Source organism: Epinephelus lanceolatus, chromosome 10 (assembly GCF_041903045.1).
Source record: "Epinephelus lanceolatus isolate andai-2023 chromosome 10, ASM4190304v1, whole genome shotgun sequence".
NCBI classification, from domain to species: Eukaryota; Metazoa; Chordata; class Actinopteri; order Perciformes; family Serranidae; genus Epinephelus; species Epinephelus lanceolatus.
The window spans coordinates 5,040,261-5,055,288 of record NC_135743.1 but is presented as its reverse complement, the minus strand read 5'-3'; the positions used below and the strand labels follow the sequence as shown (position 1 = coordinate 5,055,288).

At 42.5% G+C, this 15,028-nt stretch overlaps 1 protein-coding gene across 23 annotated transcripts in view; it reads right to left on the bottom strand.

The window, feature by feature from the left end:
- Positions 1–15,028, bottom strand: part of mef2d (myocyte enhancer factor 2d) — a 144,555-nt gene that overhangs the window by 27,996 nt on the left and 101,531 nt on the right. For all 23 annotated transcript variants that reach the window (XM_078171333.1, XM_078171339.1, XM_078171343.1 and 20 more), the window contains exons 6-7: positions 12,558–12,614; positions 672–850 (exon numbers count right to left, since the gene is read on the bottom strand). In XM_078171333.1, the coding sequence (XP_078027459.1) occupies positions 672–850; positions 12,558–12,614 (236 nt within the window). The remainder of the gene's footprint in view (positions 1–671; positions 851–12,557; positions 12,615–15,028) is intronic.

The following is a 15,028-nucleotide window of genomic DNA, read 5'->3' as shown; positions in this document are numbered from 1 at the left end:
AACACTGCGATGCAAGTTACGATGTTATGTTGCGGGCGTGTGAAAACTGCAAAAATAGTTGTGATTCACATTCAGCGCTTATCATTATTATTATGAGCGTCCAGTGTTCACCATAGAATTAGAATCTGTTTTTGAAGGTAAGGCATGATAAGCAGAGAGAGAAACTGAGCGAATCAACACGCTGCACGCAGCTCTACGATGAAATTACATTCTACCCGTTTTAAACAGTGGAATTTGCAGTAAAGTTGCAGTGATTGAGCACAATTGCCAGGTTGCACAGAATTCACGGGGACTGCCTGAACTTGCGTTAATTGTTGTGGTCGCACCATCGTGACAACCTGGAGGGGCTGTAAATGAGTTGATCTTACATCTGAGTATTCACCACACCCCCATTCTCTGTTTTAAAAAGAATATTAACCATAAACCAGGAAGCAACACTGGCTGGAGTGGGGCTTTAACCATGATTGGCTCAACTGGAGAACACCACTGACCAATAAAAATCTGTCCTCATGAGCTAAGTTGACACTGGAGTTTGCCAGGCACTACCTAACCTCCACTTATTTTGAGTTAAATTGCTGTTGACATTCAGCTCTGACTCCATTTTTCATCCTGTTCTCTGTGAGTTTGGACCATCATTTGTCCCCCCGTGGCTGCCGTAGTTGTGTTCTCACCAGCTGCATGAGGCTCTTGCCGCTCTGCGAGGTGATGACCCTCAGGTCCGGCTTGCGGCTGTTGACCATCTGAGGGCTGGGCGGAGGCGGAGACTTAGCCGGGACTACTTTCCCCAGGCTGTTGCCGTTGGATACGGAGAGGAGGCCCGGGGAGGCCCTGGCACTGATGTAGCCGTTCGCTGGAGACACACAGAAACAGAGAGAGAGAGAGAGAGTGATTAAGTGAAGAGGGAGGGGTGGAGGAGGTTGTGTGTGTGTCTGTTTTAATGTTTTCAGTATCTGTATCTACCTGTGAACTCTGTCTCTGCTTGCCTGCCTCAGTGAGCACGTTCAGCTCTTTGTGTGTTTGTGTGTGTGTGTGTGTGTGTGTGTGTTGACGTCTGCCTGTGTGTGTTCTCATTAGCGAGTTGGATAGCTCTGTTGTACCACATGCTCCTCATCCTTTCTGCAGCTCAAACAGTGTTTTTTTGGCGGCGCTCTGATTTCTCTGCAGCTCCTCCACATCAAAACCATGTCACGCTCTCTCCAGAACTATTTTATTCCCACTCTGTCTCTCCACGCACGTCTTTCCTCTTTTGTTTCAGTCATCTCACTGAAAAACACATACAAATGTCCCTGAACTCTTTCCATCCAACACTGCAAAAAAATCCCCCACTTATTAAGTCAGTTTTGACGCTTATTGAGAAAATCTTGTTTTCTTAAAGCAAGTGATATTATTTCAACAATTCATCACAATCACTGGAGCTTCCTATGTGTTTGGACTACAACTGTGAACTGCATTTCCCATGTGTGCTTGTCTAATTGCAGGTTATTATAAGGTCTGAAGATTTGATGTTTTTGGCCCTCTTACCTCTCAGCATTGTATTTTAAAAACATATTTCCAATCAAAACCAATTTGTGTCCAGCCTTTATCAGAAATGAGAGTCAGCGTCTTGAACCAAGACAAAACAGGGCGGGAAATTTAGATTTATTTTCTTTAAAAATTCTTGAAACTCTTTGATTTGTATAGAAACCAGCTGAAATGATCTCACTGCAGTGGTCGATTTAAAAAAAAAAAAACATGTCATAATAAACTAAGACTTTGAGGACTGAAAAGAATAACGGTGGTGACATACTGGCAGAAATACTTACAGATCTTTAAATAGAGTTTCAGTAATTTCAGATGCTCACTGTAGATTTCAGCAAAAAAAAAACAGCAGAAAATATTGCATTTGCTGGGGACTATTTTCAGAGGCGGATTAATCCACATTTGTTGCTCTACTGAGTATTTGTGTCAGCAGGAGGGTGTGTGTGGGACTGAGTCAAAATAAACTACAGTGTGTGTGTTGATGGTAAATAGAGAAGCACTGACTGTGAAATTCTGGAACGATACTGATGAGGTTTTTTGTTGTTTATTTTGTTTTTGTTGTTATTTATTCCCCCTTCATGCCAGGGAAACAAAGAAATCTTCATTATAAAGAAATAAATCAACTGTTTAAAAGTCATTCAGTGCCTGATTACACTCCCTTTGAATGAACACTAATTCAATCAGACATATTCATACAACAACCTCTAAAATTACCTTCTTTGACATGAAAAACGTTTTTAAAAATAACAGCTTTAATAGCCTTTTTACTCATTGTAATATCTCACAATTTCCTCCCTAGTATCTGTTTTATGTTGCTGTGAAAACATCAACATGTCTTCTTCAAACAGCTGCATTTATTCAAGTTTCTCCGCAAAAACTATGTTTTACAAGATTACATTTGAACACATCATGAGAATGTTATAATCTAACTTCACCTATACTCATTTTAATTAAATAGAAGTTGGCTACATTCCAGTACAAGTCATCAAAACCAAGATGTTGTTAGCAATACCAGTTCGTACCAGGTTAGCCACCGCTAGAGTTACGAGTTAACACATTATGTTGCATTTTGCACATACACACACTGTAGGGGGGCGTTAATGTGAAATGGGAAATTTTGACTTCCCACTGCAAATGGAACATACCATTAGTTCCTGCCACTAGCTGCTAACGGCTAACAGCTAACATTAACTAGCTCTCCTCCCACTGATGTCAACACAGATTTGTTGTTCACACTGAAACACTAACAGGGACACAATAAGGTGTGTCCTCTGATGCGTCAATAGTGAGTTTACTGCGTCCTTTTGTCCTGACGGCGTCCCAGGGAGATCACTGTTTGTCACACGTCACACATTTTGTATTGTCCCCGCGATGATGGGACGTTGTTAGTCGGGGTGTCTGCTTTTTAGTCTGCGCAAAACTGATGTGACACAACAGAAAGACATTCATCGGTGAACACGCTCGTATTTGCTGATTGGCTGATGACAGTCAACAAGAAGAATATCAGTCAATTATGATGTTGAGCAGATAATTAGGTGCATCTCTGCTGGTAATGACGGAACATGTCAGTGTTCAACAGTGTGGTGCACTGATGTGTTTGTAATGGAGCTCGACGGCAGAGATGAAGAAAATGCATCAATAAATACTTGTTAGTTTTTACTTTACATCACAAGCCTCATCCTTCAACAACAGAATGAATTCTTAGAATGTGCAGCACTTTTGCTTTCTGTGTTTCTCTTCGCTTTCTCATGGGTGCATTCCAGCAACATGACAGGCAACAATACAGAACGTCACATTTGTTGAACACGCCCTTCTTTCAGACTGCACAACTGGTCACATTCCAAACTCCTACAGTGCAACCCACCAGTTACTGTGTGAGAAACAACAGTACCTGATGTAAGACACGCGTCAGTCACAGAGAAGCACCCGTGTGTGTGTGTGTGTGTGTGTGTGTGTGTGTGTATACCTTGATGTCGGCCCTGCTTTTAAGCAATGTTACGCAATGTGTTGCTGTTTTTGAACCGCTTCTCAGCGTCACTACTCACTGCCATTTATACTTTTAAGTTGGTTATGTACTTGTGTATTATAAATTAAAATGTTTCCTGGGTGTTTTTAATGTGTTGCTAATTAATTTCTCAATTATGGGGAGGGGAATATTTGGGGGTTCTGGGTGTCATGACAACAAAACTCCAGCAGACAGCAGCCTGTTTGTACTGCTGAGGTCAGATGAAGAGCTCGACTCGAATAGTCAAAGCGTGTGTAAGAGGGGGACAGCAGGGACTTTCCCAGCCCTGAGACACTGAGACACACACACACCCACACACAGACTGGATTTTCCTCTGGTCAGGGTGTGTGTGTGATAGCAGATAGCAATGCTCCATGACGCCGCCTCCAGACGACAGCGGCATGTGACTCTGCTTCATCTCAGTAACACACAGTCCCGGGAGACACACACACACACACACACACACACACACACACACAGACTAAACCTGACAACAACAACAAATGAACATCACACTACCTCTCTCACAGCTCAGTGGGGGGGAGGGAGAGAAGAGAGGCGGCAAGGAGAGAAAACACAGTGAAAAGGGGGGTGATGGAGGCGGCGAGAGAGGAAGAGGAGAAGACTGAGGGTGAAGAGGAGGAGAGAAGTAAGATATAAATGAAGAAAGACAGAGAGGAGGATGAGGAGATGTGCTGAGTTGATTTGAGGTTACTGATCAGTTTACTGTATTATGTCTCCTACACAGTAAAATAAGTTATCTATAATATTGTTGTTGAAATTAAATCAAATTATTTTGCAAAAATCTAAAACAGCAGAGGACGGAGTTTGCAGACAATGGGAAGAAGAGAGGAAGAAAAAGGAGTTAGGTAACAATGGAGAAGGATGGCAAGGAAGGAAGCATGAGGTGAGCAACATAGTGGGTGGTAGGATGAAGGAAAGGAAGTGGAGAACAGGAGAGGAGGCAAGGGGGTGAAATAAGCGGTTGAGAAGGGCGAGGTAGGGTTGGGGAGAGGATTTAGGTTTTAATATGGCAGAGTTAGGGAAGGAAAGACAGCGAGGAGGTAAAGAAAAAGGAGGAGGGAATAAGAAAAGCTGGGGAGGATAGAACAAATGTGGAGGTGAGAATAAGGAAAGGAAAGGACAGAAGAGGAGGGGGGAAGCTGAGAAGGAAGAAAGGATAGGTAAAGCGGTGGTAGAAAAAAGAAAAGACGCTGGGAAGGAGAGAAAGATAAAAAAGGAAAAAGGAGGAGGCTAAAAAGAGGAAGGAGGGGATGACTGCGATGGAGGGAGGGGGTAGAAGAAAAGGAGAAGAGGGAGCGAGGAGGCACAGGGAGCGAGACAAGAGGTACAAAAAGCGAGAGAGAGGAAGGAGGTGGGGAAGAACAGAGGAGGGAAGGAGGTAGAGACGAGTGAAAAGGATGTAGGGTAGGTATGAAGGACAGACGAGAAAAAAATGAGATGGAGAAATGTAGTCTGGAAGTAAGGAGGTGGAGAACATGAGGAGGAGTTGAGGAAGAGAGAAAGAAGAAAAGTAGGAGGTATGAAAAGGGACTAGGGAAAAGGAGGAAAGGATGTAGAGACAGAGAGGGAAATAAAGAGAAGGAGGGAAGTAGGTAGGGAATGACATTAGAGGTAGGGACTAAGAGAGAAGGAAAGGAAGGAGAGTGAGAGAGTATGTAGGGAGGAAGTGAAGATGGTCGGGAAGGACAGAAGAACGAGGACAGGAGGGGAATGAATTTCCTAACAGGCATCTGACCAATGAGATCACCTGTGACCTGCTGACGCACCCTGCATCAGGTGTTTCTGGGAAATCCTGAGTGTGTGTGTATGTGTGTGTGTGTCACTGACTGATAGAAATCTGTTGCAGGTTGCGTTCATGTCTGTGGGTAAAGGAAGAGGGTGGCGGCTTTGTGGTGACCCCAAGTTACAAGCACACACACACAGCGTGAAAGTGAGTGTGTGACTGACATGCACGTCTCAAGCTGAAACTAAATCCCCACCGAGAAACAGCCTCGAGTACTGGTATCGTGTGTGTGTGTGTGTATGTGTGTTTAGACTGCATCGTAATGGTTTCACTGGAATTGATAGACACAGATTTCTCATGCATTTTTGTGTGTTTCTATGTTGTCTGAAGTCAGTTTAACTAGACCCCAGCTGCATTCTTGTTCGAACGTTTTGGCGGTGCAGTGATAAATTGTGGAAAAATATGTCGAGACACAAAAATGTGACAACGTGAAGCAGCTAAAATCAGTCTCTCTTAAAGGGCAAAGAAACCCCAAACATTTTCTCAGTTACCTTTCTGAGCGGTATTTAGCAGTGCAGATGGTTTTGGTTCTATCTGCTGAGATTTCTGCCTCCACCCCACCACGATGATGGTAAATGAAATTAAGATTTGAAAGATGACGGGGTATTTCACAGAACTCACAGGGAACACGTTTCTTTGGAAATTCTTCCTACAGCAAAAACAGTTTCTCAGAACCATTAACAGCGGGGTTCTTGGATTACCCAGAGGATTTGGGACACCAGTAGTGGAAAGAGATGTTGATGTTAGAAAATTTAAAAAGGCAACTGACCTTTTGCTAAGCCCCACCCCTTTGTGATGGTTTGTCAAGCTGCTGGAGCTAGCATGCTGCCCACACTGTCACTAACTGGACTTTTTGGAGAAATGAGACAGTGATTCCAGAGAGAAGCAGACAGAGGGGTCAAAGACAAAGATAGTTAGAAGCTAAAGCCGAACTATAGGCTACAGATCACAGTGTAAAAGTGAACTACCACATCACTGCTGATCGCCACAGAACACAATGAATATAAAGGGAAACTTTGCTGATATTCAACCAGCTGTGCTGCATCACAGTGTTTGAGGATGAACGGTGTTTGGCTTCACCCCACACCGCCACCAGCGCCTAGACTGGAGCTCCGCCAGGCGGACGGGTAGGGAGCTCTGGGGGAAGCCAAACAACGTTCAACCACGCATTGCAATGACACACAGCTGGCTGAACATCAGCAAAGTCTCCCTGCTTCCCTTCACTGGTTCCTGTACAGCAGGGTTGGTCTTTGTTTCACTGTTACAATCATTAGGTTAGTAGGCTAGACCCTCAGTAGCTAGCTAAGCCTACACTTCTCAGGGTCTGATTTTGGTTTCAGGATGGGGAAGAAATGTGTGCCTCCTTCCAACTTCTCCAGACGAGTATCATTAGAACCGGACGTAGGCACAGAGGGTGAGAGTCTTTGGAACACAGCCGAGATGGTCGGACTCTTGTTGGAGCTGGCCGATGCCAAGGGGCGGGACTTACCCAAGGGTCACTTATTCACACTGCGAATACCACAAACACAATCCATTCACCACTGTAAAAAACCTCCATGTACAGATATCGATTGTGGTGAGAAGTACAGTATGTTTTGTTTTTGGGGAACTGACACTGTCAAAATTCTCCTCCAAATCTCTCGAGAGACTTCACAGCTTCAGGGTGTGTGAAGAGGACTACTCAAACCAAGCTCAGACTCTCAAGGATTCTTAAGGAAATTCTCAACTAGTCATTTTATCGTCTTCCCTAATGATGTGCTTAATTGTATTTATTTAAGTGAATGCAGTATTTTAAACAACCTGTAATATACTGAAGTACTGAACTACACTTCAAAATGTAAGAAAGGTGAAACCTGAAAACTTCAACGCCTGAAGTTTGTTTTCATTCTAACTTTGTAAAAAATATTCATTACCAGTTTACTGAGCTGCGGTTTCTGCATTCTGTATCTGTTGAACCGTGAGATGGTTGTATCATAATACTTTGTGTGTGTGTGTGTGTGTGTGTGTGTGTGTGTGATGTTTACACCGGGTCTGCTGAAGTTTGCATGAACACACTCCTATTCTGAGTGTGTGAGTGAGTCACACTGACATGTTGATGTGTCTGTATTTATGTATGTGGACTGTTTGTATGTACTTTTTTTGTCCCCTTTACATGAGCTCTTCTCTGTGCATGAGTGTGTAAGTGGAAGTGGCTACAGTATCTGTGTGTGTGTGTGTGTGTGTGTGCGTGTGTGTGTGTGTGTGTGATGTCTTCTGTTACGCGAGGGCCAGGCGTGGGAATGTGTGGAATGCCGGGTGACGTCAATGGCGACATTCCCGGAGCCCCGAGTCCCTGGACAACAGCTGAGAACGACAAATCCAAGAGAGGAGGAGGACGAGGGAGAAAAGAGAGGGGGAAAAGGGAGGAGGGATGAGGGGAGGGCAGCCTCTTCTTAGAAAAGGAGGAGATAGGAAAGGAGGAGGAAGAGGGGAGCAGACAGTAAAGATGGAGGGAAGAAAATGAAGGATGAAAGGAGACAGCTAGAGGAGAGAAAGAAATATGGACAGGAAACGGTGTGGTAGTAAGAAAGAGGAGAGACATTGGCAGATGAGAATAAGAATAAAGTGGGGAGGATGAGGGGAGAAGGAAAAGGACAAGAGGAAATGAAGAGGCAGAGAGAAGAGATAGAGAGTTGAGGAGGAAGGAGGGGAGCAGACAGCCAGGTGCATCAGGTCACCTGAGCTGAGTTTTAAAGTGAACAGGTTTTATGTTTCGACACACGGAGGAGTCGTGACTTTGTTACAGCGAGCTGCAGTGACCATAACATTCGACCACAGCGGACGTCCATCGACTGTCCAACTGTCTCCTCCGTCATGCCAACTCCCCAAAACACAGGAAGAAATCAACTCCAGTGAAACTCATGTGAAAAGGCCAAGGTGGAGTCAAAGATTCCTCGTGCACACGAGAGAGCTGCGTTATAATTTTGTCAAAACTGCATTTAAAATGAATCAGATAATTCAAGACTGACATGAAACAAGTCACAACACATCCCAACATGATTCAATATTTGCAAAAGAAACACTGCTGCACATCATCGCCTGTGGGGTTAGGTGCCACTCACATCTGAACTGATATCTGAACTTGGTAATGGCACCCAACGGTACCTATTTTTTTTGGTATTTTAATTTTCTGCAGTGACGAGAGCGAATCTACTATCTGTCTGTCCGTCTGTCTGCTTGTGTGTGTGTGTGTGTGTGTGTGTTGTCTAGCAGTGACACTAGCTATTACTAAAATAATACAGGAAAGAAAACAATCCAGAAGCCGAACTTATCGTGGCTGACTGGCGCTAGTTTTGGCTCACTGGGAGGCCGATGGACTGGCTGATGGAGCGAAAACCAGAGCAGCCGCTGAGATCTGTGACCAGTCTGCCAGCTTTGGTGCACTACTGCCCCCTGTCTAAAGTTGAACCTGACAGCATCGCAGAGGTCCGCGGCTGCCTCCCAGGCTTCAGAACACTTTGCGGCACTTCTGCCTCCTGTCCGAAATCTGGCGTTCTCATCTAGACGCTCTCAGGTACTGACATTTGGCACAGTTGGATACTTGTTTCTTGAATATATTTGTTGGCTTTCTATGCCTTTATTTGATAAGACAGATTAAGCATGAAGGAGGATGAGAAAGAGGTGATGACACCATCAGCTGGAATCAAACATTCGGCCGCTGCAGCACTGACGGACTTAATATGAATTGGTAATCAGTAGGTTCAACATAATTCAGTTGGTACCCTTAAAAGTGTTCAGTACCCAACCGTACTCGACACTACATGTATTTTTTTAAACCTACAAGAATAAATATCTCAGTGATATTTGGGGAATTTCTGCATATGTTGAGGCTGTCATCAAGATAATAACACCTACAGAGGACTAAGCTGTTATGTGGCTTTGTGTTACACTGTGAAAAGCTAAATGTGAAACATTAACATCATGATAAGGTTCGGACTTTTAATATGAGAGTTTGAAACAGTGACTAATTCATGTCAAGCAAAGTCAGTTGCAGTAATTAAGAATAAAACCAATCGAAATTTAAGTAAGTGTGATTTAAATAGTTTCAGCTACAGAATACAAAAAGTTCACGATGCAGTTTTCCAATCAGAGAAATAAACTAACTTTGTATTAATCTTTTAATTCATACTAACACTTTAACTGTGATATGTTGGAAACACAGGGGTTTGACCTTGGTATATTATCATGCGCTTCATCTTTTTAAAGAGTTAGCACATAAAATTGGTCTCAAACACACATGCGTTGACAGAGGCCAACTCTTAAGAGCAGCGTTCCAGAGAATGTATTCGCTCTTTCATTAATCGCCTTCAAACTAATACCAATATCGAAACTTGGCGTTGGGTGTGTTGCTCTGATACAGTGCAGGGAAGTTAATGTAAATGTATTGATTTCTTTTGGCCCACCTTACCCTGAGACAATACATTTATCAAAGTGAATATAGAAAGAAGAAAAAAAAACACCTTCCTACTATATCTATTACAATGGGCGGGCTGGCAGTATCTGTCCTGGCTAATGGGATTTAAGGGGAGAGCTCTGGCCAGTGTCAAAGTCACCTCTGAGGAGAGTCCTGTGCCAAGACAAGGGACAGTTGGACGAGGGGGGTGGGGGTAGATTATTCCAGAGAGAAGACGAGGGGGAACAGCTGAGAGAGACAGGATGAAAGGGGGAGGGAGGGGAGGAGTAGGTGGAGGGGCGGAGCAGTGGGTGAAGACAGGAAAGAGTAAAGCTGAGCAGACGGCTGTCAGGGTTTTTACTTTGGTACCAGCGTTACAGTAAAACTCACATTATTTGGCTCCTGGAGCCACTTTCAACCCAAAGCAGCTGGTTTCCACTTCAAGATGTGACTGACTGGTGGAGTTTATTTGGTGCCAGAGCTCTGAGTCACTGACCACATCTCTGACTTGCTCTAACGATTCAAATAGGTCAGGTGTTGTGTTCACTGACGGCTGTTTCCCCTGGTTAGAGAAACAATCGACCAATGACAGCTCTGTAGGCAGGATTAGAGGAACATTCAGATGTTTTGAAGAGGGGTTGTGTGGGGTACTTGTACATCGACAGTATATCACATGAAGTAGATGTCAGTCGGCACGCCCTCAGTTTGGAGAAGCAGGCTGGAGTCTGACATGGAAGCTAAACAATGTACGGCTGTGGACGAGGTCAGCAGCACAACGCATGTTAGCTTCCTTAAAAGAAAGTCCCAACGAAAACCATCTACATCACTTTAAGTGTAAAGTATATTTGGAATATGTTCACAGCTTTACCTCAGTGTCAGGCAGTGATTTCCAACTGTAAAATAAAGCCCCTCCTTTGCCCTCTTGAAAGCCAGACTCCATTAAGACCAGTGATTTAACATCCCTGAACACAGGAGCTGCTGGTCTGCAGCTGCCTCAAACGGTTTGTTTGTTTGTGTTATGATGTGACTTTAGGTGTTTGGTCTACTTTAATGTTTAAAAGGGTTAGTTTAGATTCACCAAAGGCACACAATATTCACACACACACAGTATACAGCTGGTAGAAATCCTACACACTTCTCCTTTAAAGGCTGCACTGAAATCACACAGCCAGTAATATTTAATATTCGTACTTATATCGTGTGCAATAATTTTATTCATTTATCTATTTTATGTGCACGGCATATGTTGGCACTGCTTGTGTGTGCGTATGTGTGCGTGCGTGGGTGTGCAGTGTGTGTGTGTTTGGTATCCTATCCCCTCCTTTTTTATCTATTACTTATATAATCTGTCTGTTTTATTCTGTGCTTTGAATTTCATTGTATTTATTTACAATTACAATAAAAAAAAGGAATTTAACTGAATTGAATTTTCTCAAACTGCTTCTTGCTGGAGTGATAGGGACAAGAACACACAGTTTTCTGCCAGAGTTACACAGAGATTTTTGCCTTTTTGTTTTCCTCAGTGCTCTTCTCACTGGTTTGACGTGAGCAATGTCACTGGGACAAAATAGCACCACTTGATTAACGCCTTTAAAAAAAAACAAACAAAAACAAAAACAAAAAAACGTTATGTTCAGACCTTAACTGTATCACTATTAATGTGTTAGCAATGACAGAACCAGTTAGAGCAAGCAAAAACTAAATAACTCCCTTTCAAAACAGTTATCAGCTAACATGAAAATGAAAGGCTGAATAAATGAGAGTGAAATGAAGAACTCTCTCTCTCTCTCTCATTATCAGGCCTCTTTTCAGCTGTTGCTGAAATCTGTCGGGTCCTCTTTTTCTTTTTCTTAAAAATTAAAGTTTGTCCACAGTGAGGTCTGTGAACATTTGTCTCTGGACAGACTGGTTGCCTTTGAGGTCTCTAAATGTCACTTGCCGACACACAGAGTGGGACAGTCACTGAATTCTTAAAGTCAGATATCTCAAAATCTCAAACTGAAACTATCTGCACGGCTACACAGCAGGAGGAGACAGTTGGAAAATATGTTTTTGTGACCTTTTAATGATTACACAACATGCAGGTGAGGAGGAAAAAACTTGCACAACAGATCTGTTTAGATTATTGGACTATGACAAAATTCAGCGGTGACTTTGTTCTTCAGCAGTCACGTTGGAGTCATACTAAAATTTTAGCGCCTCGAGTTTTGGTTGTCGGTAAAACTGGCAACAGGAACAAACTGTTGAGCTCACTTTCTGGTGTTTGTACCAGCTGGCAGACACCACAACAGGTCAGTGATATTATCAAACTTTGAAGATATTCTATTAAGTTCTGGTTTCTGAGTCACATTTCTGAAAACAACACCAACACAAAGCAGCCGAGGAGCCTCACAAGAGTTTTATGTAACTTTTCTGTGAGTTTCAGTTCGTCTTTTTTTCCAGACTCTCTCCTCCTGTTTTTCTCTCTCAACCTGAAACTCATTCTGTTCTTTGGACCGTTTACAAGCAGCTTGTACTGTGACCCTCAGCTGTCGCCAGTCAACAGGTGCTTTCGTGCTTGTGTGTACGTCTGTGTGTTTGAGTCAGAGTGTGAGTTGTGCACATGTGACCGCCTGTTGCCACACATTAGATACTCTGCATCGCTCAACTGTAAATCAGACTCAAGTCAAGTTAGAAAGTCAGGCTAAAACACAAGAGAGCAGAGCTGTAGTGTGTGAGTGTGTGTGAGTATCAATGCAAACTCAACTGTTCTCTAAAATGTAAAGGAAGGAAGAAATAAAATTAAGGCTACTTACGGACTGGACTCGGGCACGCTCCATTTGAATTCCCCAGATCTCCTCCTAACAGAGCTCCTGCGACACAAGAACACACGTCAACATTAAATCTTACACCATCGATTTCATTTAATATCAAACAGTTCATCTGAACAGCACTGATCTAAAATGCTGCACATCCCAGTTTCAAAAATATCATTAAATCAAGTGTGTCATTAAAAAAAGTGCTACTGCAATCGACTCTCACTTCACTTGGTGAAGCACCATAATTGGTATCAATTCTGCATTACCAGTTAATTTCTAAGTGCCGGTTTCACCAGTGCTCGATGGTACTTGTGTCACATTCAGAGACAAAATCATCACACTCATTTTAAATTGTGAAAAAAAAATGAAGCTTTATTTAAGATACAGAACTGTTTTAAATGCCTGATTTTTATCTAAATTAACAGTAAAAATAACCTCCAATCAGCCAGCTGTGGGACTGTGTAGGTCATGATAAAGTAAAGTCAGAGTTCTATCGTTTCTCTTGTTCTTTTTATTACTTTATTATGGCAAACGATGGTTATAACAATGTTTTTATGTTATGTGTTGTTCACGTGTTTTTTTACGCTCCGTTTTGTCTATTTCTTGTTTATTTCGTTGTTGTGTTGGAGCGCGGACAGCTTCAGACATTGGTGTCAAAACAACACACCATTGTTTGCACATGTGTAAACAGAACTTTTTTTGATATCTTAGGGACTGTTTGTTAATTATGAGAGAGAAGGGGGGTGGTGCAAAAAGAAGGAGGCATGTCAAATAATTTTTTAAACACTGGGGGGACTTGTGTTTTTTATTTTGAGAGGGGCATACGACTATAAATGGTTGTATTTTATATTTATTATGTTGCAGAAAACCACCCAAATTAGACCATTTATCATTGCCAGGAAATGTAAAAACAGAAATTACTGTTGGATTTTCAAATTTCTGATGGTCACTGGATCATCACGCTTACGTCAAAAATAAATAAATACATTAAAAAAATAAAATATGAAATCAAATCTGAGCTTGAAAAAGCGATATTTCATCAAAATCACTCTATTTTTCTTGTATTATTATTATTATTATTATTAGTATTATTAATCCTGTTGACCCACATGGTAGAATATAAAGTGTGGTTTAGAGTTAAGAAAGTTTGATTTACATCAAGAAGAAAGAGATTTAAAAAACAATTAAACATGTTTCAACATAAAACCTGAATTTGCTGATGAGCTCAACAGCTACAATCACAGTAATGTTTTTTTAAAGCTGATGAAAATCAGTTGCTACTATTATGGTCTGTTCCTAAACAGCAAACAGACGTACATTTATACAGCACAATATGTCCTGACGCTTTTATCTTTATTTCAGCAGAACATGGCAGACAGGCATTTTCCTACGCTGACACTTTTTCCCCTTGTTGTGGTACAGATTCACTTTTTGGCTCAAACTCTCTTCAGAAAGGCAGAAAGTCGAGGTCATTAGGGGTGACTGAAAAATATCTGTCTGTCCGGATGGACGCATGGAAAAACACCAATAAGCAAACATGATGAACCCAATACATCTCTGGTAATGTGGGATGCATAGCAGGGTACAGCCGAGTATTTGCACAGCTGAGGTTATGAGGAGGGAGGGAGAGGGGGGGGCGGCCATTACTGCTATGTGAAACCCTCTTGCCTTGGAGAACGGCATGTTATGAAAGATGCTGTAATGCATTTGTTGCGCGTTACATCACCTAATTCTGACTTACAATGAGATTACGCTGGTCGGAACAAAGCTTGATAAGTAACCTTGTCTGAGATGCAAAAATGGGGCACAAATCCTTTTAGTCAGAGGGTGAGGGATTGCTTTGCCACACAGAGGCAGCGGGCGCACGCAGGAGTGCACCAGCCTCAGTCCAGGAAATGATGGATTTCTGTCATCGTAAGTCCGTGTGCACTTATCAGCCTGACAGGGAACCATGTGTGGAGACTGGACGTCAATACACTGACACACACTCACTTCTTTGGTCATTTTGCTGCTTGTCGACTCGGAAAGAATTCACTGTAAAGCGCTGAACTGCGCTTCTACATAAAGCGGGTAGAAAAATAACAGCTATTACTTTTAAAACAGGTCTTTGACTAACTGTATCACTATGGCAACCGCGTCTATAAAGATGGTTCAAATCATTCCAGCTATAAAAGTCATTTGGCAAATCAGTACTTTGACATGTGGTGAATATGCCGAACGATTTGTCTTGAAATTGTTTGTGCATTTATTTAAAATGTCAGGGAGGACAGTCTGGACAAAGAGGAGGCCAAACACATATAAGCCCCTTTTTAAACGCCAGTATGTCGTCTAGATGTTCTGTATAAAAGGTACAATCGCAGCATGGGGGGACAGAGTTGTCTTGCCTCTGAGTGGGGAATGGAGGTATCAACAGCACCGAAACGTCTGTATGAAAGAGACAGCTGGCAGGACGGGATGATTAGCGGCTC